This window comes from Phyllobates terribilis, unplaced genomic scaffold, assembly GCF_046119375.1.
Source record: "Phyllobates terribilis strain yellow unplaced genomic scaffold, ASM4611937v1 Scaffold_10__3_contigs__length_209671492, whole genome shotgun sequence".
Taxonomy (NCBI): Eukaryota; Metazoa; Chordata; class Amphibia; order Anura; family Dendrobatidae; genus Phyllobates; species Phyllobates terribilis.
In genome coordinates, this window is record NW_027362770.1 from 95758515 (window position 1) to 95786022 (window position 27508).

Sequence of the window (27508 nt, forward strand, 5' to 3'; positions counted from 1 at the left end):
CTATACAAGTAACAGGACGCCTCTTCTTCCCCATGCAGTCCCCCGGCATGCAGCCCCACGCAAGTAAAATCAGCCCCTAATTCCCATGCAGACCTCCAGCATGCAGCCAGATGCAAATAACAGGACCCACAGTATGCAGCACCATGCAAGTAACAGGAACCCCTCCTTCCCCAAGCAGTCCCACACATAAAAAATCATCCTGTTCAGCCCTCATGTAGGAACATCCACTTTTCTGTGGCCCGAAAACCCCTCATCTCCTCAGTGTCATCTCTCCACAGCCTCAGCAGCAGCTACAGCAGAACTCCGCACACACGGCACCGCTCCGTACACCTTATACGCACGCGGCTCTGCTCCGTACACCTTGTAAGCGAGTGGCTCCGCTCCGTCCACCTCGTACGCGCGCCACTCCACTCCGTACACCTTGTACGCACGCCATTCCGCTCCGTACACCTCGTACACACGTGGCTCCGTACACTTATCGGTGGCCCAAAAACCCCTCATGTACTTAGTGTCATCTCTCCACAGCTTCAGCAACAGCCACAGCAATGTACAGTGCCTACAAGTAGTATTCAACCCCCTGCAGATTTAGCTGGTTTGATAAGATGCAAATAAGTTAGAGCCTTCAAACTGCAAACGAGAGTAGGTTTTATGAACAGAAGCATAAATCTTACAAACCAAAAAGTTATGTTGCTCAGTTGAATTGTATTAAATTTTAAACATAAAAGTGTGGGTCAATTATTATACAACCCCTATGTTTAATATTTTGTGGAATAACCCTTGTTTGCAATTACAGCTAATAATCGTCTTTTATAAGACCTGATTAGGCCGGCACAGGTCTGTGGAGTTATCTTGGCCCACTCCTCCATGCAGATCTTCTCCAAGTTATCTAGGTTCTTTGGGTGTCTCATGTGGACTTTATTCTTGAGCTCCTTCCACAAGTTTTCAATTGGGTTAAGGTCAGGAGACTGACTAGGCCACTCCAACACCTTGACTTTTTCCCTCTTGAACCAGGCCTTGGTTTTCTTGGCTGTGTGCTTTGGGTCGTTGTCTTGTTGGAAGATGAAATTACGACCCATCTTAAGATCCTTGATGGAGGAGCGGAGGTTCTTGGCCAAAATCTCCAGGTAGGCCGTGCTATCCATCTTCCCATGGATGCGGACCAGATGGCCAGGCCCCTTGGCTGAGAAACAGCCCCACAGCATGATGCTGCCAACACCATGCTTGACTGTAGGGATGGTATTCTTGGGGTCGTATGCAGTGCCATCCAGTCTCCAAATGTCACGTGTGTGGTTGGCACCAAAGATCTCGATCTTGGTCTCATCAGACCATAGAACCTTGAACCAGTCTGTCTCAGAGTCCTCCAAGTGATCATGAGCAAACTGTAGACGAGCCTTGACATGACGCTTTGAAAGTAAAGGTACCTTACGGGCTCGTCTGGAACGGAGACCATTGCGGTGGAGTACGTTACTTATGGTATTGACTGAAACCAATGTCCCCACTGCCATGAGATCTTCCCGGAGCTCCTTCCTTGTCTTTGGGTTAGCCTTGACTCTTCGGACAAGCCTGGCCTCGGCACGGGAGGACACTTTCAAAGGCTGTCCAGACCGTGGAAGGCTAACAGTAGTTCCATAAGCCTTCCACTTACGGATGATGCTTCCAACAGTGGAGACAGGTAGGCCCAACTCCTTGGAAAGGGTTTTGTACCCCTTGCCAGCCTTGTGACCCTCCACGATCTTGTCTCTGATGGCCTTGGAATGCTCCTTTGTCTTTCCCATGTTGACCATGTCTGAGTGCTGTTCACAAGTTTGGGGAGGGTCTTAAATAGTCAGAAAAGGCTGGCAAAAGAGATCTTTAATCCACACATGTGAAGCTCATTATTCTTGGTGCCTGAACTACTTCTTAATACTTTAGGGGGACCAAACAGAATTCTTGTGGTTTGAGGGGTTGAATAATAAATGACACTCTGAATTAACTTTTTACGTTTTAAAAAAAAACAAAAAAAAAAAACAAAAACAAAATTTGCTGCAGTGCATTTCCCACTTCCAGGCTGATCTACAGTACAAATGTCACAATGCCAAGTTAATTCCGCATGTGTCAACCAGCTAAATCTGCAGGGGGTTGAATACTACTTGTAGGCACTGTATATTGCTGTCCTTTATTACACAGTGTCCTCCCTTGTTATGTACAGCACCGTCCCTTACATATCGGATTATATAGCCCCCTATCTTTATTACATACCGTCCTTTCTTGTTAGCTATATAATGCAATGAATCATAGAATCATAGAATGGTAGAGTTGGAAGGGACCTCCTGGGTCATCTGGTCCAACCCCCTGCTCAAAGCAGGATTCACTAAATCATCTCAGACAGATGTCTGTTCAGCCTCTGTTTGAAGACGTCCATTGAAGGGGAACTCACCACCTCTCGTGGCAGCCTGTTCCACTCATTAATCACCCTAACTGTCAAAAAGTTTTTTCTAATATCTAATCTGTGTCTCCTCCCATTTAGTTTCATCCCATTGCTTCTAGTCTTTCCTTGTGCAAATGAGAATAAAGATGATCCTTCTACAATGTGACAGCCCTTGACATATTTGTAGACAGCTATTAAGTCTCCTCTCAGTCTTCTTTTTTGCAAGCTAAACATTCCCAAATCCTGCAACCGTTCCTCATAGGACATAGTTTGAAGACCAGTCACCATTCTGGTCGCTCTTCTCTGAACTTGCTCCAGTTTGTCTATGTCTTTTTTAAAATGTGGTGCCCAAAACTGTACACAGTATTCCAGATGAGGTCTGACCAAAGAGGAGTAAAGACCAATAATGACTTCACGTGATCTAGACTGTATGCTTCTGTTAATACATCCCAGAATTGTATTTGCCTTTTTTGCTGCTGCATCACACTGTTGACTCATGTTCAGTCTATGATCTATTAGTATACCTAAGTCTTTTTCACATGTACTGTTGCTTAGCTCTATTCCTCCCATTCTGTATATGCTTTTTTCATTTTTATTGCCCAGATGTAGTACTTTGCATTTTTCCCTGTTAAAAACCATTCTGTTGGTTGCTGCCCACTGCTCCAGTTTATTTAGGTCTTTTTGAATCCTCTCTCTCTCTTCTCTAGTATTAGCTATCCCTCCTAGCTTTGTGTCATCAGCAAATTTAATCAGTTTACCCTCAATTCCTTCATCTAAATCATTGATAAAGATGTTGAACAATACAGGTCCCAGGACGGAGCCCTGTGGTACCCCACTTGAGACATTCATCCAGCTGGATGTGAAGCCATTTACAATCACCCTTTGAGTCCGATCACTAAGCCAGTTATGAATCCACCTAACAGTTGCCTGGTCCATTGCATACTTGTTCATTTTTTCAATAAGGATGGTGTGAGATACTTTGTCAAATGCTTTGCTGAAGTCAAGATATACTATATCTACAGCATTTCCCTGATCCACCCAGTCAGTGATTCTGTCATAGAAGGAAATTAAGTTAGTCTGACATGACTTGTTAGTTACAAACCCATGCTGACTCTGGTTAATCACTTCATTCTTATCCAGGTACTTACATACATGTTGTTTAATAATTTGTTCAAAGATCTTTCCTGGTATAGAAGTCAGACTCACCGGCCTATAGTTCCCTGGGTCCACCTTCTTCCCCTTTTTGAAGATAGGAACAACATTTGCTCTTCTCCAGTCTTCTGGGACTTCTCCTGTTCTCCAAGAATTTTCAAAGATTATGGAGAGTGGTTCTAAAATTTCTTCTACGATCTCCTTCAGTACTCTGGGGTGTAATTCATCTGGACCTGGAGACTTGAACTCATTTATGTTAGCTAAATATTCCCTCACAATCTTTCTGTTTACAGATAACTTGGATTCTTCTATTCCTTTAAAAGGACAGTGAAGATCAGTTGATGTTACATTTTCTTTCTGAGAGAAAACAGATGCAAAATAGGAATTAAAAAGTTTGGCCTTCTCAACATCCTCTCTTACCATTTCTCCATTTTCATCCTGTAAAAATCCTATAGCATCTTTGACTTTTCTTTTACTTTTGACATACCCCCAAAATTCTTTTTTATTGCTTTTGACATCTCTTGCAAGCCTTAATTCATTGTCAGCTTTAGCTAACCTGATACATGCCCTGCAGGATCTGCAGACTGCATTATAATCTTCTTTAGATATGCCTCCCTCTTTCCATTTAATAAACATTTCTTTCTTTTTAGCATGTGTTTAAGTTCTGTGTTCATCCATCCTGGTTTCCTTAAATGCTTCCCATTCTTCCTACTTTTCGGGATTGTTAACGATTGTGCTTTGAGAATCTCATTTTTAAAAATTTCCCATCCTTCCTGGACATTTTTGTCCTTAAGGACATCCAGCCATTGGATCCCTCCTATTCTCTTTCTGAGTCTCTTAAAATCTGCCTTTCTAAAATCTAACCTTGAAGTTTGAGTCTTCACATGTCTTCCTCCTCTAGTTATCCAAAATTCTATAATAGCATGATCGCTGCCTCCTAGGGTCCCAGCCACTTTTACCTCCTCAACCATTTCCTCCTTGTTTATAAGGATTAGATCCAAAGTAGCAGATCCCCTTGTTTTCTCCCCTACCTTTTGGAAGATAAAGTTGTCAGCAAGAGAGGATAAGAATTTGCTTGACCTGTTAGTTTTACTTGAGAGAGATTCCCAACAAATGTCTGGATAGTTGAAATCTCCCATGACCACTACGTCATATTTTTTTGAGAACTTGGTCATTTGATACATAAAGAGTTCATCCATATCTTCAGCTTGCCCAGGTGGCCTGTAGTAAATGCCTACAATGGTGTCCTTTCCGTTGTTCTCTCCTTGTATTCTTACCCAAACAGTTTCCACAGAACTCCCAGTCTCTGAAGCTTCAATCTCTGTGCAGATATACGCTTTTCTAACATACAATGCGACACCTCCTCCTCGTTTATCAAGTCTGTTTCTTGCAAATAAGTTGTATCCTTTTAGCTTTTTATTCCAATCATGTGTATCGTCCCACCAAGTTTCAGTGATTCCAATGACATCATATTTCTTTTCCTGCGTTAGTAGTTCTAATTCTCCTTGTTTGTTGCCCATGCTTTGTGCATTTGTATAAAAACATTTTAGTTTGTGATTGGTTTCTCTTCCTCCCATATTTTTATTATTTAAATTGTTTTGTCTTTGTTCTTCCTTTCCACTTCCAGTAGCAGAGATCTCAATAGTATTTGTCAGCTGTATGGCTTTTTCTGGCCTTTTGCTTCCCTTCCCACATTGTTCTAGTTTAAAGCTCTCCTGATGAGTGCAGCAAGGCAATTTCCAAATACATGTTTTCCAGTCTTCGTAAGGTGCACCCCATCTCTAGCAAGTAGTCCATCGTATAGGTAATTCATTCCGTGATCCAGAAATCCAAATCCTTGTTGACGGCACCATCGACGTAGCCAGTTGTTCACCTGTAGAATCTTATTCCACCTCATTGTTCCATGGCCATCCACTGGGAGGATGGATGAGAAGACAACCTGCGCTCCAAATTCTTTCACTTTCTTGCCCAAGTCTTCAAAGTCACTGCAGATGGTTTCCAGGTCCTTTCTTGCGGTGTCATTTGTCCCCACATGTATTAGCAGGAATGGGTAGTGATCTGTAGGTCTGAGGAGTCTTGATATCCTGTCAGACACATCTTTAATTTTTGCTCCTGGTAGACAGCACATTTCTCTTGAGGTTATGTCTGGTCTGCAGATAGCGGCCTCTGTTCCTGCTTATGGAGCATGGGAAAGCTTCTTTTCTGATGGAGGAGCTGATGGACTGGTCTTCTGGTTACTGGCTGCTCCATCAGCAGTCATTTTATATCTAACAAGAGACAACTATGTAATAAAGAGAGGGCGCTGTGACTGACAAAAATAACAAGAATACACTATGTAAGGGACAGCACTGTACATAACAGCTGAGGAAGTTATATAATAGGAGACGGCACCATATATAACTAGAGAGGTTGGTACGTAATAATGGACGGTGTTATACATAATAAAAGATGAAATTATGTCACTAAGGATGGTGCTATACATAATAAATGAGTACACTACACTCCCTGACAAAAGTTATGTCGCTTATCCACGTTATGTAAATAAAAGCTTATAACCTGACGTTAAATTCATCCATTGGTTTTATAAATTACTCTTTTGAAAGCTGAAACCCTCCCAAATTTGGTATAGGTTAAGAAAATAAATTGGCATCAATGCTGAAATATTGATCATTTAATAAACACAGAATGGTCAGATTTTGGTCATTGCTCTCCCCAGCCCCATCATTGCTCACTCCAGCCCCATCATTGCTCTCTCCAGCCCCATCATTGCTCTCCCCATCCCCACATCCTCCTCATTGCTCTTCCCATCCCCACCACTGCTCTTTCCAGCCCCATCATTGCTCTCCCCAGCCCCATCATTGCTCATCCCAGCCCCATCATTGCTCACTCCAGCCCCATCATTTCTCTCCCCATCCCCATCATTGATCTCCCTATCATTGCTCTTCCCAGCCCCATCATTACTAACCCCAGCCCCGTCATTGCTCACCCCAACCTCATCATTGCTCTCCCCAGCCCCGTCATGGCTCACCCCAGCCCAAGCACTGCTCACCCCAGTCCCATCATTGCTCTCCCTCACCTCCCCTCATTCTCCTATTCCTCTCCCAGCGTTTTAGTATTAAAAAAACAAAAAAAAACAAAAAAAAAAACACACACAACTTACTTCTCAGCCCGCTCCTCTGCAGCATCCTCCTCGTCTCCGGTAACTTTGTCCCTGACACAGGCCCGCGCTGCATGATGACGTCATCAAGCAGTGCGAGCCTGTGTCAGGGAGGAAGCGCCGGGCAGAAAGCAGGTGAGGACGGATCCCTGCAGCTCCGCATAAGAGGGCAATCTGGCCATAGTCCCCCGGATTGCCCTCATTATTAGCCACCCGGCAAGGGCCTCCGTACACCTCGTACGCACGCGGCTCCGCTCTGCTCCGTACACACGCGGCTCCGCTCCGTACACCTCGTACGCACGCGGCTCCGCTCCGTACACCTCGTACGCACGCGGCTCCGCTCTGCTCCGTACACCTCGTACACACGCGGCTCCGCTCCGTACACCTCGTACACACGCGGCTCGGCTCCGCTCCGTACACCTCGTACGCACGCGGCTCCGCTCTGTACACCTCGTACGCACGCGGCTCCGCTCTGCTCTGTACATCTCGTACGTGAGCGGCTCTGCTCCGTACACCTCGTACACACTCGGCTCTGCTACGTCCACACTGTAAACCCCTCCTGACCCCACACAAACTTCAGCTCATCCAGCACCATGACAACCAGCACAGCAGAGTCCTGCATCCACTGAGGCCCCTGATCATGTGACCCCTGACTCCTCCCCTCCTGTGACCTCATCACAGGTCCTGTGCGCACAGAACAGCCATATATGTGGTGTGGCAGGTGTGCGGCTCTGCAGGTGGAGGTATGTGGAGACCCCCCCATTACTGGGCGCAGGGGGCATTAACCCCTTGAGACACTTTCTGTGGTGTGAACAGTGACGTAATAGTTGTGGTCAGAATGCGGCTTAGCTGGTTCCCATCCACATTAGATCCATTCAGACAACTGCAGGATGAAAGGACAAAAGCCCAAAGAAGATCTCACCTAATGCCATTACTTATCCTCTAGTTCCAGCACAAAAATGTAGATACAATTGATGATATTCAGGGGATTTGCAGGAATATGTGGCAGATACTTGCTGGATGTTCTGCTTTCTGGACTGGTTCCTCCTGTACATCCTGTTAATCCAGGAGAAGATCCTGTCTGATCCGTGACGTCAGATCCATCTGCTGTCAGCGCAAACAGCATTTCATGGAGAGGGAGTTGTGGTGTGAACATGCTCCTACTGTCATGTTCCGGGGGCGAACGCCTTTTACAATCTGACCTCATATCCCTTAGGTGTTCCTTATATAGTGATTGTCACATGACAACAAGTTCTCGAATGTCAGAACCAATACACATACGTTACATAAAGATAAGAAATGACACCAGAAACAACAAGAAAGGGAAAGAAACAAACAATCATCGCCGTCCATTGATTGACAGGATTATAACCTACTAGTAAAATACCCGCGGCTTCGCTCCCAGACAATGATATGTAAATTGTTGGTGCCGCTAAGGATATATTTTCAGTTTCACCCTGAAGTTGACATCTTCAGCTTTTACAATTTGTTTTTTCATATATTCTTTTTTGTTAGTTTGTCGTTAACAGCTGTTTATTTTTACACATTTGTGGTAACACTGAGACAACAACGACTTTTTGAGCAAATTTTTATTAAATATTAAAATTTACTCTCCTTTCACAAACACATAATAAATTAAGAGGGGGACAGCATAGTGCAACCCTACACCCCTCCCCACAATGTAAACGATCAGTGAGTAGTGGACATAGAAGTAAGACTGAATTACAGATCCACAGCCGTCTATTGATGCGCTTTCTAGTAAGCTACATTTTTCGTTTTACCTTCAGGTGCTTATATGAAAAGATTTTAGGGCAGTGTTCCTCAACTCCAGTCCCCAAGGCCCACCAACAGGTCATGTTTTCAGGATTTCCTTAGTATTGCACAGGTGATGGAATTATCACCTGTGCAATACTAAGGAAATCAAGAAAACATGACCTGTTGGTGGGCCTTGAGGACTAGAGTTGGGGAACACTGCTCTAGAGCAAGCAACGTAGAGCTGACCATGTGAAAAGTGCAGGCTCTTCAAATTAAAGCCGACTACTTTAAGTGATTGACCTTGTCCTTTGTATATAGTCATAGCAAAATGGGCGCCCCCATTTTGAAGAAGCATAGGCGAAACAGCGTCGTGAGGGTAGGATGGCAGCCCTGACATGTACAGACCCTGATGAATATGAAAGTACACGTTATTTTACTTATTTGCATTTAATGGAACATTATATAATAGGGCTATACCCCACATTGATATGCAAACATGAATTTCTCTGGAGCACTATAGGGAACACTCTCTTTGCATCTTAGACCAATGCTGCTTATTGGAACATATATAAATTTCTCATGTAGCACTTGCACTTTAATTATAAATATGGGTTTATTCTAATACATGATTCCAATGCTATCTAAATGCTGATATTTGCTTCCCTTTCTTGATAAGTGTCTGACATTGTCAGTTGGCTACATTTTTTGAGAGTCCCTGTTTTTGTACATTTTTTTTAATTATTTTAATATATTGTTTTCAATAAAATGTATTAATTTTGAATTGCTTTGATGCTTTCCTTCAAACAAAGTAGATATAACTCTGGTCTGTTTGTTTAATATGTGATCTATATGGCCAGTAAGAACATATTATATACTGGACACAAATCAAGAGTTCAAAAAACACAGCATCACCAATCCAAACCCCATCTCAGAAAAAATGGAGGATCCAATGCTTTAATTAGGATCAGTTTCACATATGGTCGCTCATACTAATAAAGGGAAATTTCACCGTCTGTGGTCATGAGTCATCAACGAATTAAAAACAACTAAAAAGCAGAAAAACACAGGAAAAAAACCCAAATAGAAAGTATTACTAAAACGGAACAAAACTCAATTGTTCATTTAGGCCAGCCTGTACCATAGTACCCAAAACTGTGATCCAGTATGTTCAAAAGACACTCACTTTCCACCTTGGCATACATATCTACCATAAATTGGTGAAAAGTTGCCTACATTGTGAAATGTGGTTTGATGGACCGTGTCTGATCATTATTTGGTAGGCATAGAAGTCCATAGCTGATATTTTTTATTGGTTGGCCTAGCAGTGTTGGGATCAGACTGCGTCAGATTAAAGTGATAGCCATCTTGACCATTCCAAAATATTCTAGGATATTGCAGAGCATCATATAATCTATGTGTTTCTGCAATACAGATTTTCGCTTTGTCGCTTAATACTTTTATCTCAGCTTAGAAAGTCCTGTCCAACCCTTGCAATAGCTTCTTTGTTAACACTGGGAGAATTAAATCACCTTTCCTGTTCACCAACCAGTGTTTTGTCTGCTTTTATCACAACTTGATATTTGCCACTTGCCATTCTTTCTAAGGCTATTTTAAATAGGTTTACCAACTGATTGTGTTGATGGAAAAATCTTTTCAAATTTAAAACAATGTCTTTTTTTTGTCTCGGGTATAACTTCACAACATTGAACAGCTTGCATCTGTTCGTCTCCCAAAAAGCAAATTTGAAAAAATGCTGGGTCTTCATTTACAAAAGGAAGCATCAAACCTATTTTGTGATATATTTGGCCCTGGACTTTAACCCCTTGAGGACCTTGGGTTTTTCCATTTTTGCTTTTTCGTTTTTTGCTCCCCTTCTTCCCAGAGCCATAGCCTTTTTATTTTTTGGTCAATATGGCCATGTGTGGGCTTATTTTTTGCGGGACGAGTTGTAGTTTTAAACGCCATCACTGGTTTTACCATTTCGTGTACTGGAAAACAGGAAAAAAATTCCAAGTGTGGTGAAATTGCAAAAAAAATGCAATTCCACAGTTTTTTTTTTTTACCACGTTCACTGAATTCTAAAACTGACCTGCCATTATTATTCTCCAGGTCATTACGAGTTCGTAGACACCAAACATATATAGGTTATTTTTTATTTAAGTGGTGAAAAAAAATCCAAACTTTGCTAAAAAAAAAAAGGCATTTTCCGAGACCCATAGCGTCTCCATTTTTCGTGATCTGGGGCCATGTGAGGGCTTATTTTTTGCGTGCCGAGCTGATGTTTTTATTGATACCATTTTGGGATAAATCCAATGTTTTGATCGCCCGTTATTGCATTTTATTGCAATGTTGCGACGACCAAAAAAACATAATTCTGCCATTTAGAATTTTTTTCTCATTATGCCGTTTACCGATCGGATTAATTATTTTTTTATATTGATAGATCGGGTGATTCTGAACGCGGCGATACCAAATATGTGTATGTCCGAATTTTTTATTATTATTTTATTATGAATGGGGCGAAAGGGGGGTGATTTAAACTTTTATATTTTTTTAAATTTTTTTTAGATTTTTAAAACCATTTTTTTACGCTTTCTGCATGCTTCCATAGTCTCCATAGGAGACTAGAAGCTGCAGTTTCCTATTCGTTTCTACTGCATACAGGCGACGAGCAGATCCCCTGTATGCAGGAGAAATGCTCCTGTGCTATGAGCGCCGACCACTATGTGGCGCTCATAGCTAGCGAGACATGACAACCACAGGGGTCTGCTGCTGACCCCGGGTTGCCATGCCCACCCATCAGTGACCCACGATCACGTGATGGGGTCACTGATGGGCGGGGCTAAGGCTGCGCTTCCGGCGCGGCGCTGTTAAATGCCGCTGTCAGAGATTGGTTAACAGCCGCGGGTGGATCGCGATTTCTCCCGCGGCTGTTGCGGGCACATGTCCGCTGTAAGAATCAGCTGACATGTGTCCGGTTCAGTGCGGGCTCAGCACAGGAGCCCTCACTGAACTGGGGGTGATGGGGTTAGAAGTTGGCATAAATCCTGCTTCCTCGAGTCCATCTGTTAAACCAAAAGATGTCATCTGGAGAGATGAATTGTATCTCCTAATAGTTTGCAGAAAATGTTTGGACTCATGAGTTGATCCTGACATGCATGAAAGAAGTGGTTTGGGAGTTAGACTTTGGCTGAGTTCACACGATGCGTATTTCATGCGTTTCCGCGGCGTTTTTGCAGTTGAGTAAACGCCGCGGAAACGCATGAAAAACGCATGGTAGAAGGGAAGCAATGTTCCCCAATTGAAATCCGCATGTGCTGTGCCCATGACGCGGATTTTTCCGCAGCGGAAACGCTGCGCTCAAAAATCCGCAGCATGTCATTTAATTTTGCGGAAACGCGGCGTTTTCGCCGCCATTGACTTGCATTAGAACGCGCCAATTCCGCAAGACTGCATCTGTACTTGCGTTATTGGCGCGTTCTAATGTGCGGATGGTACCCGAGTGTGGAGGAGAGGAGAGTCTCATCCACACCCAGGTACCATTAAAAAAGCTGTAAAAACAAGAATAAAATAAAAAAATATATATATACTTACCATCTGTCGGCCCGCGCGCCGCTCCTGCTTGCTTCCCGGCACTTGCAGTGAGTTGTAGGACCTGCGGTGACGTCAGAGTCATGTGACGGGTCACGTGACGCTGACGTCGGCAGGTCTTTCAATTCAAAGTTGCCGGGAGAACGGAGTGAGCAGGACAGCGCGGGCCATCGGAGGTAAGTATATACACTCTCTCGGGTCACACTATATAAATCCATGCTGTTTGCATGGATTTATATAGTGTGACCTAGTTGTCAAGCACTTTCCAGGTGATGCTAAAATCGCCTGGAAAGCGCTTGTCAATCTGCATGCGGAAACGCATGTGAATCTGCATGTGGATCCGCATGTATTCTGCAGGAAAAACGCATGCACAATCTGCATGCGTTTTTTCTGCCAGGGAGATGCAGAAATGATGCAGAAATTTTCTGCTTCATTTCTGCATCGTGTGCACATAGCCTTAAAGGAGTTGTGCCACCATAAAGAATAAAGTTAACCAACCAGAAAAGGTGGAAATAAATAGTTTTGTAATTTATAGTCATTCAAAATTATGCTTCATTATAAAGATATCAAGCTTTTATTTTTTGAATTCTGCTCTCTGACGCCCCTTGTCCTGGAGGTGGGAGATCAGCTGGTCGAGATTGCGCAGTTTCTGTCATAAGAGCCCCACTTCCCCAACTCCCCACCCGCAGCGTGTACAATGTATTCTCTTTCACAAGGCTCCCTGCTGTAAGCACAGTGTCTGTGATTCACTCCCTCCCCTTGTGCCCACAGCTGATCTCCAGGTGAGACACCCCCTCCCCCTGCGCTCACAGCTGATCTCCGGGTGAGACACCCCCACCCCCTGTGCTCACAGCTGATCTCCGGGTGAGACACCCCCACCCCCTGTGCTCACAGCTGATCTCCGGGTGAGACACCCCCACCCCCTGTGCTCACAGCTGATCTCCGGGTGAGACACCCCCACCCCCTGTGCTCACAGCTGATCTCCGGGTGAGACACCCCCACCCCCTGTGCTCACAGCTGATCTCCGAGTGAGACACCCCCTGCGCTCACAGCTGATCTCCAGGTGAGACACCCCCACCCCCTGTGCTCACAGCTAATCTCCGAGTGAGACACCCCCTGCGCTCACAGCTGATCTCTGAGTGAGACACCCCCCTCCCCCCTGCGCTCACAGCTGATCTCCGGGTGAGACACCCCCTCCCCCTGTGCTCACAGCTGATCTCCGGGTGAGACACCCCCACCCCCTGTGCTCACAGCTGATCTCCGGGTGAGACACCCCCACCCATTGTGCTCACAGCTGATCTCCAGGTGAGACACCCCCACCCCCTGTGCTCACAGCTGATCTCCGAGTGAGACACCCCCTCCCCCCTGCGCTCACAGCTGATCTCCGAGTGAGACACCCCCCTCCCCCCTGCGCTCACAGCTGATCCCCGGGTGAGACACCCCCTCCCCCCTGCTCTCACAGCTGATCCCCGGGTGAGACACCCCCTCCCCCTGCACTCACAGCTGATCTCCGGGTGAGACACCCCCACCCCCTGTGCTCACAGCTGATCTCCGGGTGAGACACCCCCACCCCCTGTGCTCACAGCTGATCTCCGGGTGAGACACCCCCACCCCCTGTGCTCACAGCTGATCTCCGGGTGAGACACCCCCTCCCCCCTGCGCTCACAGCTGATCTCCGACTGAGACATCCCCCTCTCCCCTGCGCTCACAGCTGATCCCCGGGTGAGACACCCCCTCCCCCTGCACTCACAGCTGATCTCCGGGTGAGACACCCCTTCCCCCTGCGCTCACAGCTGATCTCCGGGTGAGACACCCCTTCCCCCTGCGCTCACAGCTGATCTCCGGGTGAGACACCCCCTGCGCTCACAGCTGATCTCCGGGTGAGACACCCCCTGCGCTCACAGCTGATCTCCGGGTGAGACACCACCTCCCCCTGCTCTCACAGCTGATCCCCGGGTGAGACACCACCTCCCCCTGCTCTCACAGCTGATCCCCGGGTGAGACACCCCCTGTGCTCACAGCTGATCTCCAGGTGAGACACCACCGCCCCCTGCTTTCACAGCTGATCCCCTGATCATCTGCTTCACAGACTTGTAAGCACAATACCAGAGAGACTGTTCCCGTGCTTAGTCTGTGAAGCAGATGATCTCACCCTGGAATCAGCTGAGCGCGGGGGGAGGGGGTATATCACCGGAGATCAGCTGTGAGCGCAGGGGGAGGGGGTGTCTCACCCGGAGATCAGCTGTGAGCGCAGGGGGTGGGGGTGTCTCACCTGGAAATTAGCTGTGAGCGCTGGGGGAGGGGGTGTCTCACCCGGAGATCAGCTGTGAGCGCAGGGGGAGGGGGTATCTCACCCGGAGATCAGCTGTGAGCGCAGGGGGAGGGGGTGTCTCACCCGGAGATCAGCTGTGAGCGCAGGGGGAAGGGGTATATCACCCGGAGATCAGCTGTGAGCGCAGGGGGAGGGGATGTCTCACCCGGAAATCAGCTGTGAGCGCAGGGGGAGGGGGTGTCTCACCCGGAGATCAGCTGTGAGCGCAGGGGGAGGGGGTATATCACCTGGAGATCAGCTGTGAGCGCAGGGGGAGGGGGTATATCACCTGGAGATCAGCTGTGAGCGCAGGGGGAGGGGGTATATCACCCGGAGATCAGCTGTGAGCGCAGGGGGAGGGGGTGTCTCACCCGGAGATCAGCTGTGAGCGCAGGGGGAGGGGGTGTCTCACCCGGAGATCAGCTGTGAGCGCAGGGGGAGGGGGTGTCTCACCCGGAGATCAGCTGTGAGCGCAGGGGGAGGGGGTGTCTCACCCGGAGATCAGCTGTGAGCACAGGGGGAGGGGGTGTCTCACCCGGAGATCAGCTGTGAGCGCAGGGGGAGGGGGTATATCACCCGGAGATCAGCTGTGAGCGCAGGGGGAGGGGGTATATCACCCGGAGATCAGCTGTGAGCGCAGGGGGAGGGGGTGTTTCACCCGGAGATCAGCTGTGAGCGCAGGGGGAGGGGGTATATCACCCGGAGATCAGCTGTGAGCGCAGGGGGAGGGGGTGTCTCACCCGGAGATCAGCTGTGAGCGCAGGGGGAGGGGGTGTCTCACCCGGAGATCAGCTGTGAGCACAGGGGGAGGGGGTGTCTCACCCGGAGATCAGCTGTGAGCACAGGGGGAGGGGGTGTCTCACCCGGAGATCAGCTGTGAGCGCAGGGGGAGGGGGTGTCTCACCCGGAGATCAGCTGTGAGCGCAGGGGGAGGGGGTATCTCACCCGGAGATCAGCTGTGAGCGCAGGGGGAGGGGGTGAATCACAGACACTCTGTGCTTACAGCAGGAAGCCTTGTGACAGAGAACACACTGTGTACGCTGTGGGTGGGGAGCTCTTATGTCAGGAACTGTGCAAATTCGACCAGCTGATCACCCACTACCAGGACGTAATGGAATAACGCCAGGGGGCGCCAGAGAGCAGAATTAAAAAAATAAAAGCTTGATATCTTTATAATGAAGCATAATTTTGAATCACTATAAATTAAAAAACTATTTATTTCCACCTTTTCTGGTTGGTTAACTGTATTCTTTATGGTGTCACAACCCCTTTAAAGGTGGCAAACGGACTTTGCAATTTGAGCAGCACATACCAGGCGATTCCAAGTTAAACGTTTTTGCATAAATTGCATGTCATATGCGGTCATTTTGACGACATTCATTCTTTTGTTCAGATGTTTCAACATCCCTCGACTTAGCTTGTCTCATCCGATTTTCCTGACGACGATTTTACCATGTTCAGATGTTTGAGCTCCCTTTGATTCAGCCTGTCTCATCTGTTTCCTTTCGAGCCGGGACTCGCATTGTTCACTTGTATCAGATGTTTGAGACAGTTTTGTTTTCTTAGCTTTTGGATAAACTTGCCCCATAGATGGTCGTTTTTTGGGCGGCAATTTAAAAAACAGTCCTTAGTATTATGACCCTTAGTAATCACGTCAGACTTGATCAGAGATCTAAAAGATAAATCTATATATATAAAGCAGAAAATGTGTGACTGCCTCACAGTCAGACTGTTCTAGTTGTTCATAGGAACCAATCAGAGCTCAGCTTTCACTTTACCTCAGCAGCTTCAATGCTAAAAGCTGCTCTCTGGTTGCTACAGGCAACCAAAACAGTCTTACTGTGAGGCAACGCTCATAAATGAGGCCCCAGTTACTTCTGCAGCAGCTGTTGCTATAATTACATTGCTGCCCCTTTATGAGCGACTCTTAGGACGCTGTTGTTCTAATTCTTTAAGACCCTTTGGGCAAAAACTGTGGTTTTGCATTCAACACACAGACACCCATTTTCTCCTTTATTTCCATAGAGCCAAAATTTTGGTGGTCAAATCTTGTGAAGGTGGGAAATTTTGAGTTTTAATATTCGCAGTATTTTTAGTCTGGTGTTAAAGACGGGCCGTGCAAAATTTCACCAAAAAATGTTGTTTTTTATTCAATGGACTGCCACACACAGATTTTCTGCTTTATATATATAGAGATAAAGAAGAAAACTAAATACTGTAAAATAATAAATCTCATATGTTTCCCCTTATCTCCAGTAATTGTATTATTACACAGGATTTTTTATGATGATCAGCTCATCTTCTTCTCATTCATGTCCCTACAATATCAGATCCTTTCAGAGAAGATCTCCTATATAAGAACATTTTCCTGATTTACCCATCAAAGATTGACATGGACAGAGACCAGATGGCGGAGAGGATATTACACTTCACCCTAGAGATCCTCTTCCGGCTTACTGGAGAGGTGAGAGAAGATGTCACATTACATCATTCTTATCTATGAGAATAACAGATGGACAGAACTGGAGAGGTGAAGACTCTGGAAATGTCTGTATTGAGATTTATTAATATTTCTCTCAATAACCAGGATTACACAGTAGTGAAGAAGACCTCTAGTGAACGTTGTCAGGACCCTGTGTCTGAGGGATGGGGAAGACCCCTGAGCCCAATCACGGACCCTCCACCTCACACCCTGATTCATGAGGACATCAATGACCAGAAGATCCTAGAATTCACCTACAAGATGATTGAGCTGCTGACTGGAGAGGTGACACTGCTGGGAATGCTGGGACATTATACAGTAATGCTATGAAGGGATCGGGGGGTATGACGGTGTCCTTATATGTGTCAGGTTCCTATAAGGTGTCAGGATGTCGCCGTCTATTTCTCCATGGAGGAGTGGGAGTATTTAGAAGGACACAAAGATCTGTACAAAGATGTCATGATTGAGGTTCCGCAGCCCCTCACATCACCAGGTAATAGACAGGATTAAATACAAACGGCCTATAATTATCTGTATGTAAAGAATGAATTCAGTCCCTTTATGTGTTTCCTCTAGATCTATCCAGTAAGAGGCCAACACCAGAGAGATGTCTACATCCTCTTCTTCCACAGGACTGTAAACAAGAAGATCCCAATGTTTCTCAGAATCATCAGGTAGATAGAGAGAAGGTGTCATGAGATCTCCCCTATGATGTGTAGACGGCTGTGAAGGTCTTGTGCTCAGTCTTGATTTATCCACCAATATTATATGTTTTATACTTGTGTAATGAGAACGGTGGAAATGGCGGGAATAGAGTTGATCATAGATATGACTTCTCCATCTGTTGATGACTTTTACAGTATTTGTTTCAGGGTGAAGATCTGACCCATATTGATATTACAGAGACGTATGTGAGGTGTGATGAGCAGTGTAAGGAGGAGATTTCTACATATGACTATCCAAGTAAGTAGTAACCACTAAATGCAAGGAAGTCACAGATGCCTCTCAGTCACTGGCTGTGGCTGCTTTATCGGTTGTATAGTCCAGCAGTATCACAATCGTGTGATCACCATTTTTCCTCTAGACAACAACATTCTCCTTCATCTAAAACTGTTCAAATAACTTTGGGCATTGAAATCCCTTTTCTATAGAACTTACAACCTGGAAGATCTACCTACCTAAATTAGAAGACATTACCTGCCCAGATCTGTAAACTTCAAAGCCAAATGACAACATACCTAGAATGTGCTGACAAGTTAGAAATTCATTTGAAGAACAATATTGTGATGGGCCTGTCAGAGAAAGTGAAGGGTAATGATGCTGTTGGCTTACTAGAACCCTGATATCTTATCGGATGACTCTACCTCTCCCTTCTGTGCTGCTGAATGTGCTCATATGGTCCTTACAAGACCAGGTCCAGTCTTTCTGGCCAAACTTCGCTTTTATGATCGACAACATTAAATGTGCAGTGAGGGCCAAGTGTGAATTTCTTTATAATAACAATAGAGTTTCCCTTCATCCTGACTTTTCAGTTTCTTTCTAAACCAACTAACTTCAAACAGGATCACGATAAACTATACAAAAAACATTACACCTGTGCCTTGATATATCTCTAAGCTTTTCATGGTTGATGGCTGTAATATACATTTATTCACGCCTGCAGGGGATGTGTTTGCATGGCTCGAGCCTTGGTTTCATGGATTCACTCCACATCATAAATTGCATTATGTTTTCAGTCCTAAGGAATTCAGATTACTGCACAATCTCTCCTGAAATGGGGAATACTAATACTTTCTCTACTCTTCTGGTCAGGACTCATTGTAACTCCAATGGTCCACGGTAAATGTGTGCAACTCTAGTTTAGTGTTGGAGTTCTCTCCTCATACATAAATTCTTGTTAAGGATGTAACGTGTTATTTTTTAAATACTTTGTCTATTTGTTTTCACTTTTTTCATTTTGTATGATTTGTGATAGGATCAGCCTGCCTCACTTATGTGAGTCTGCAACTCCCTGGTAATCTTTTTTTAAAGAAGGTCTCGATTGCCTCTTCCAATTGTCCTAGATCTAAATTTTCTAGCTGTTCGGTGGTGTGAGATGGAACGAAGAATAGTCAGGTCACCGGGTCTGGGACTTTGGGAGAGCGGATATTATTGGATTGGTTCATGGAAGCCATCTTGCTTTTAAAGAGCCTTTGAGCCACTAATAATGTGAAAACCTCTGTTTTTCCATTGACAGATGATGGACCGAGTAGGCGCTTGTTTTTTGTGAGATTCATATTATTTTTGCCAACATAACATTGTTTGGTGGCTTTTTATTCAATATAAAATTCAAGGATATTTTATTCAAAAATAGTAATTGTTTTTTTATTTGGCAGATGATTGTACCAGGAGATTAGAGGGACAGCTGCCATCTTCAGTTTTTAAATCATATGATCTTGCGATCTCACAGGATATAATTGAAGTGAACGCCATTACTCCAGATATACCATCATCCCTTCAGAGCAAGCATCTGTCATCTGATCCTTTGAACCAGGTTCTGTGTTCTAATTCATTACTGACTACTAAGGAAAATCAAAGTCACAAATTAAGCATTAAAAAACAAACTGCTCCTAAAACAAAGAAGCCATTTTCGCTTTCAGAATATGGAAATAGTTTTCCCCTCAAAAATTCTTTTGTTAAACATCAGAAAATTCACACAACAGAGAATAGTTTTTCTTGTTCCAAATGTGGAAAATGTTTTAACCAGAAATCGATTCTTGTTATACATCAAAGAACTCACACAGGAGAGAAGCCTTTTTCATGTACAGAATGTGGGAAATGTTTTAACCGGAAAGCACATCTTAATAACCACCAGAGAACCCACACAGGAGAGAAGCCTTTTTGCTGTTCAGAATGTGGAAAAAATTTTACAGAGAATTCAAGTCTTATCAGACATCAGAGAACTCACACAGGGAAGAAGCCTTTTTTATGTTCAGAATGTGGGAAATGTTTTCTAGAAAGATCAAATCTTGTTACACATCAGAGAATTCACACAGGGGAGAAGCCTTTTTCATGTTCAGAATGTGGGAAATGTTTTGCAGATAAATCAAATCTTCTTACACATCAGAGAACCCACACAGGCGTGAAGCCTTTTTCCTGTACAGAATGTGGAAAATGTTTTACAGAGAATTCAAGTCTTATCAGACATCAGAGAACTCACCTAGGGGAGAAGCCTTTTTCTTGTTCAGAATTTGGGAAAATGTGTTAATCAGAAAGCATATCTTGATAGACATCAGAGAAGCCACACAGGGACACAGGGAAGAAGCTTTTTTCCTGTTCAGAATGTTAAAAATGTTTTGTGAAGAAATCATCTTTTCTTAGTCACCAGAGTAGTCCCACAGGGGAGAAGCCTTTTTACATGTTTTTAATGTGGGAAATTTTTTACATGGAAACCAACTCTTAATAAACTTCAGAGAAGTTACACAGGGGAGAAGCCAATTTTATGTTTAGAATGTTTGAAATGTTTTAACCGAAAATTGTATATTTTTAAATGGCTTGTCCACTACTAGAACAATCCCTTGTCATTCCTCATGGGTGGCTTCGTTAAATAAAAAACATCCATACTCGGCTCCCTTGTCATCGCCGTTCCACCGTTGTCAGAATTCGCAATTCCCAGTGCTCACGTGAACTTGTTACATCACACAATATGATGCCCTGCGCCCAATGAGTGCTGGCTTCACTGTCCCCCCCTTCAGACGTATTGAACATCAACGGTAAGCCAGGATTTTGGATGCTGTCTGACTTCGTGATGTTCGACTTGTCTGAAGGTGGGGACAGTGATGCCAGCGAAGGGCTCACATAATGTAACAACTACAAATGAGCCCCGGGAATGAATGTGCTGACACCGCTGGAACAGCGCCAGCATGGGAGGTTTGTATAAAAAATTTTTTTTAAATAGGACCAAACAGAAATGAGAAGGGGTTGTCCAAGTAGTGGACAACCATTTTTAACATTAAAAATCCCACACAAAGAGAAGTCATTATCATATTTAGGGTGTGAAAAGTGAATTACTGGTAAATCCTATTTTGTTGATCATCAAAAATAACTCAGACGGGGAGAAACTATATACCATATTTTTCGGATTATAAGACAAACTTTTCCCCTCCAAATATGGGTGGAAAATGGGAGTGCGTTTGATAATCCAATTGTAGCTTACCAGGGAGGGGGTCGGCTGCAGTGGAGTGGGGTCACAGGAGGCAGGGTCGCTGCTGCCGGAGGACGGTGGCAAACGTTGGGCGATGCTGCAGGCGCCAGACTGTTTGGAGGGGGTGTCCCAGCGGTGCAAGGTGTGGACCCTGGGCTTTAAGAAAATGTCGAAAGTGAGCAAACTTCCCTCACGTCCCATTGATTTCCCAGCGGTGGGCTGCAGTAAAATGGCCGCCGGAGGCTGCACATGCGCAGATTGAAATATTGGCTTTCAATTTCTCGACTCCCAAGATCTGAATCTGCGCATGCGCTTCCTCAGGCGGCCATTTTCCTGAAGCCCACCACAGGGAAATCGATGGGAAGTGCAAAGGCTCACCGCCGACATTTTCTGAAAGCCCAGGACCCGCAGCTTCGCACCACCGGGACATCCCCTCTTCCCGGCCCGTGGCCTGCTGCATAGCCCCACTCCTACTGCCGCAGCCAGCATCCTGCAGCGACCCTGCTTCCCATGACTTCGCTGTAATGCGCCCCCCCCTGTATGCTACCGTAAATTCGGACTATAAGATGCACCATCATTTTATTAAAAATAAAATTTTTCCTCCCCAAAATTTGAGGTGTGTCTTATGGTCCACAAAATATGGTTTGTTATTGACAAATTGTACAAAAATATATAACAGATAGTCATATAATTAAATGAGAAAGGGTAATTTCTTTTGAACTTACCGTGTTTTTTGGACATAGGCAGCTTCCTGTGATAGAGGAGAACGCTGAGACAGTGTCCTTCCTGATGATTGAGAGAACTACTCTCTCTCCTCCAGCCTCACACTTATCTAATTGATTGGTGCAGAGCAGTAGAGGAAGATATCGGGACCTGCACAGAGGCTGCATGTCCTGAGTGAGCAGCTGAAGAACCTTCTACCCCACTAGCTCAAGGACCTTTCAGATCATGTAACACTGTTTTACATATTTTCAAAAGTTGTAAGGTTCAGTTATGAAATGAGCCATTTCTAAATAATTTTGACCTCCTGAATTCAAATCTGACAATGAGAGCTGCAGATGACCGCAATGATGACTGCAGAGCTCCGGCAGCCAATGCCCTTATTTGTTGACTACCTCAGCACCTGTTTTATTAATCTAGCCCAAGCACTGTCCCATTACCCAGGGATGATGATCCGAGGCAAGAGATGCTAGAAGAAGCAGAGTAAACTGGAGTTTTGTTTTTAAAGACCGGGACAAAAATTGTGCCTCCTCTCCTATGCTACCCCGCTCCACGTGTAGCAGTAGTCATGAACCTGCTCATGTAGGTCTAACTCACCTAAGCAGACTACACGGCCAGCATCAGATCCACCTTTCCCCACAGTGAGTAATAATCCTCTGGTGTCACCCTGCATTAACCCGGTTTAGGAATTGCCATTTGGGCTGCTTTCCACGGAGAAAGGAGAAAGCCTGCGGAGGAAGGAGATCCTGCGGAGGGACACTTCAACACTGAAAGCATACTCAGCTAATCAACGCCCAGAGGCCATTGCTTCCTCTGTGGACAGTTCAGCTGCGTCACCATGGAGTAGAACACCTCCATTATTATTATTATTATTCTTATTATATATTATTATAGCGCCATTTATTCCATGGCGTTTTACATGTGAAAAGGGGTATACATCATAAAAAAGCAAGTACAATATTCTTGAACAATACAAGCCACCGACTGGTACAGGAGGAGAGAGGACCGTGCCCGAGAGGTACAAGGGATGGGTAAGTATACAGTAAGTGAGGGTAGAGGTGGTTGTGCAGAATAGTGGAACGAGGGTTACTGCAGGTTGGAGTAAAGAGTTCCAGAGTCCCCCCCCTACTGCACGGGAGAAATTTTGTATGCGATTGTGGGAAGAGGCGAGTAGAGAAGGAGATCTTGTGAGAATTGGAGGTTGAGTGCAGGTAAGTATCGGGAGACTAGGTCACAGATGTATGGAGGAGACAGGATGTGAATGGCTTTGTATGGCATGGTTAGGGCTTTGAGCTGGAGTCTGTGGGCAATGGAGAACCAGTGAAGGGATTGACAGGGGAGAGGCCGGGGAATAGTGGGAGGGACAGTTGGATTAGTCAGAGTTTAGAATAGATTGCAGTGGTTGGAGAGTGTTAGAAGGGAGGACACAGAGCAGGAGGTTGCAGTATTTGAGGCAGAAGATGAGGGCATGCACTAGTGTTTTAGCAAAGTACCAATTAAGCAATGTATGGATCCGGGAAATATCTTTGAGTTGGAGTCAGCAGGAAGTGAAAAGGGCTTGGATATGTGGTTTGAAAGACAGATCAAACTCAAGGGTTACGAGGCAGCAAGCTTGCGGAACTTGGGAGAGTGAGCAGCCATTGACTTTGATGGATCAGTCTGTTGGGGGAGTTGAGTGAGATGGGGAATAGATGACGAAATCTGTTTTGTCCATGTTAACTTTTAGAAATTGAGCACAGAAGAAGGATGAAATAGAGGACAGACATCTTGGGATTCTAGTTGGTAAGGAGGTTATATCTGGTTCTGAAAGGTAGATCTGTGTGTCATCAGCATAGAGATGATACTGAAAGCCGTGAGACTCAATGAGCTGTCCCAGGCTGAAGGTGTAGATGGAGAATAGCAGTGGTCCTGGAACTGAACCTTGGGGGACACCGACAGATAGGGGGCGAGATGAGGTGGTGTGTGAGTGGAAGATGACGAATATCTGGCCTGTTAGGTATGACGAGATCCAAGTTAGGGATAAGATTATGATGGCAAGAGATGAGGGAATCTGTAGTAAGAGGGAATGGTCCACTGTAGAGGACAGGTCCAGGAGGTAGAGGATAGAGTAATGTCGCTTGGATTTAGCGGATAGTAGGTCATTGGTGACTTTAGTCTGGGCTCAGCTGTTTGCGGTTGGAAGCCAGATTGTAAGCGGTAAAAGAGGGAGCAGGAGGAGAGGTGGGGGGACTGTTCAAGAGGAAAGTGTTATTCCAATAGTGTTGAGGCATAGGAAAGAAGTGATATGGGGCGATAGCTAGACACAGAGGATGGGTCAAGGGAGAGGTTTTTGAGGATGGGTGTGATTGAGGCTTGTGTAAAGCATGAGGGGAAGACACCAGTTGGTAGTGATAGGTTGAGGAGATGGGTTAGGGTTGGGATGAAGACTGGTGAGGTTTGGGATGGGGTGGGACGGGATCAGGTTGAGTTCACAGGTCTTGAGGTGTGATCTGGAGAGTAGAGAGGAAAGTTGTTCTTTTGTAATGGTGGAGAAGCTGGTTTTGAAGGAGGAGGGCTCAGTAGTTATGAGGATAGGGTTGTGGGGACTGTAGGCAAAAGCTTTCTCTGATGTCATCAATCTTCTACTTTAAGAATGAGGCAAAGTCTTCAGCTGATCTGAGAGTAGAGGGAGGAGTTGCTGGGGGACGGAGGAGAGAATTGAAAGTGTTGAATCGCTGTTTAGGGTTGTGTGACAGGGAGGATATGAGAGATGAGAAGTTGGTTTGTCTAGCTGCAGTGAGTGTGGACTTGAAAGTGGTGAGGGACTTTTTGTTTGTGATGAAGTGCTCATTGGAATGGCATCTTTTCCATCTCCGCTTAGCAACCCTGGAAGCCCGCCTCAGTTCTTTAGCCAGGCTGGTGTGCCAGGGTTGCCTGTTGATAGTAGGAGCTTTGATATGTGTGAGGGGTGACCGATTCGAGAGCTGTAGCCGTTGTAGTCTGATATAAAGTGGTGGCAGCATCTGCATCATGTAAGGAACCTATGTCTGCAAGAGAGAGAAGGGACTAAGTAAGTGCATGTAAATCAAGGTGTTTGAGATTTCTGCGAGGATGTGCAAGTTTGTGATGTGGGGATTGTGCACCAGGAGAGGAGAGGGAAGAGAATTTGAGTAGGTTGTGGTTAGAGAGGGGTAGAAGTGAGTTAGAGAGGTTACATAGGGAATAGAGGCGGGTGAAGATGAGGTCCATTGTGTAACCATCTCTGTGATTTGCTGCGGAGGACGATTGTGCAAAGCCGAAGGAGGAAGTGAGAATTAAAAGCTTAGAGACAGGTGAGTGGGAAGTGTCAATAGGGAGGTTGAAGTCCCACATGATGACAGTGGGGATGTCAGCGGAAAGGAAATGTGTGTAGATAAAAACTGGAATGACAATAAGCACAATAGGGTCTTAACTGGATTACAAAACAAAGAGTAAAACTGGATTACCAGAGGGGTGGAGTTGTGAAAGTCACAGCCCTTTTCTTAGCTTATAAGTAAAGATGGTTGCTGCAGATCCACCAAACAGATAGTAAGCAAAGGCTTGAAAAGGTCCCCACTGTTGGAATGAAACATTGCCCTGACATGATGGGAAAATAAATCATCACAAATTGGACTATGGAGTGCTGCCTTTTGTTTTTTTTTATAGATATACTAAGGCAGGCCCTGACTGCTAATGTGCTTTATCTTGCAGATGCCCAGTGGGCTGGTCTGTTAGGTCATAAAATGGACTGCCTGGCTACTTTTGTCAGTGTACCATTGTGTATCAGTGAGTCATGCATTCTGTGTGAAGTCTGAGGTTATCTGCTTATCTACTTATCTTTATGGTAGGTAAATAAATGACTGGACAACTCAGAGTTCCAAGAGTTTAAGATGGGCAATCCAGACACAGATTTGATTTTGAAAGGCTGGTCTTGTATATTGTGCACTAATTAATAGCTTCTAATGCCTATAACTGCAGAGTTTGCTCTGAAGAGTTTGTCATTGTCAGAACAGTCATTCACACAGGTACCATTCCTCCAGTATTCACTGGGAAAATACTAATGTGGTTACAAAATGACAGTGTTCATGAAGCAGAACTGGGCTATGTTAAGGTGGCAAGCGTTCCAGAAGTGACAAGGAGTCGGGCTGAGACCATGCAAATCTAAGTATCTTGATATGCACACACTGCACAGTACCACTTATTCTGTCCTGTATATATACACCGCACAGTACCACTCCTCCTGTCCTGTATATATACACTGCACAGTACCACTCCTCCTGTCCTGTATACATACACCGCACAGTACCACTCCTCCTGTCCTGTATACATACACTGCACAGTACCACTCCTCCTGTCCTGTATACATAGAATGCACAGTACCACTCCTCCTGTCCTGCATACACACACCGCACAGTACCACTCCTCCTGTCCTGTATACATACACCGCACAGTACCACTCCTCCTGTCCTGTATATTTACACTGCACAGTACCACTTCTCCTGTCCTGTAAATATACACTGCACAGTACCACTTCTCCTGCCCCGTTCGGGCTGAATGAAGAACTGCTCTTCACGGGGTTTTTGGGAGAATAAGTGAATTGTTTGATTTCACTCCATCACTTTATTCATCTGTTCTTTCCATCTTTTCTAATACAAAATACTTAGGTCCACATCCATTCTCAAGATCAGGATATTCGTTGGCCTGTTGCACAAGTTTCGCCTCAAAAGACATTATGCCCTTAGAGCAGGCATGTCCAAAGTCCGGCCCGCGGGCCATTTGCGGCCCGCGGTCCGGACTAATAAGGCCCCCAGGTATCCAGCAGCATGTACCTTGCGGCCGCTGCCGCTCTCGTCGCCACCGCCGCTCTCGTCGCCACCGCCGCTCAGTACTCCGGCGCAGGGAGAAGAGCCGAAATCTCGGACATCGCGAGATTTCGGCTTTCCTTCTCCCTGCGCCGGAGTACTGAGCGGCGGCAACCGGCCAGCCAAGATCTCGCGACGTGCGAGATCTCCAGCCCCCAGGGGTTGTAAGACGTTCAGAGGTCAGATAGGCTGAAGACCTCAGCTTAGTTGTGTAAAATTATATAAATAATATATATATTAAGTTATATATAAGTCCCTGCGCCACCTTACACCTCCAGAAAGGTTAGGCCAGCAGGGCTCTCACACAAGCTTGTGGTAGCAAGCTGTCATACCCTTCATTAACCCCTGACTGCCTGTCACTGTGCTATAATTCCATTATCTGATGTGCGACTGTTGCACAGCTTGCTATTCTCTGCCTGTGTTATAAAGCATATAGCAGTATCTTATTTTTGCTGTTCCACCCTCTGCGCCTTTTAATCTCTCCCCTTCTGGCCAATTTTTATAATGGCAACTACAAATAAGAAACGAAAAGTTGACAGTGAGGGCCGCCGCTTCCAGGACAAGTGGAAAGTAGAATATTTTTTCACTGAAATAAAGAATCACTGTGTTTGTCTGATATGCCAAGAGACCGTTGCTGTTTATAAAGAATTTAATGTCAAGCGACACTATCAGACGAGACATAGCACATACGACAAGCTAACAGGGCACGACCGAAGTGAAAAGTATAAGCAACTTGAAGCTGTTTTATTGTCACAACAGCGATTTTTTACAAGAGCCCGTGAGTCAAATGAAAATGCCACAAAGGCGAGCTATGAGGTGGCAGCGTTAATTGCTAAAAATTGCAAATCTTTTGCAGAGGGTGACTTTATCAAAGAATGTGTTATGAAAATG

The 27508-nt window shown here is 45.3% G+C and overlaps 1 protein-coding gene across 2 annotated transcripts; it reads left to right on the forward strand.

Moving 5' to 3' along the window:
• Positions 1-7367: 7367 nt before the first annotated feature.
• Positions 7368-26523, forward strand: LOC141164421 (gastrula zinc finger protein XlCGF66.1-like). Of its 2 annotated transcripts, none has more exons than XM_073649621.1 (7): positions 7368-7459; positions 16704-16837; positions 16961-17140; positions 17225-17348; positions 17432-17529; positions 17716-17818; positions 19231-26523. In XM_073649621.1, the coding sequence occupies exons 2-7, from the start codon at positions 16766-16768 to the stop codon at positions 20100-20102; spliced, it is 1449 nt and encodes a 482-aa protein (XP_073505722.1). In that variant the 5' UTR covers positions 7368-7459; positions 16704-16765; the 3' UTR covers positions 20103-26523. The 2 variants fall into 2 exon arrangements, with proteins under 2 accessions (XP_073505722.1, XP_073505723.1); XM_073649622.1 differs by having other exon boundaries at positions 17728-17818; positions 19231-26517.
• Positions 26524-27508: the final 985 nt, after the last annotated feature.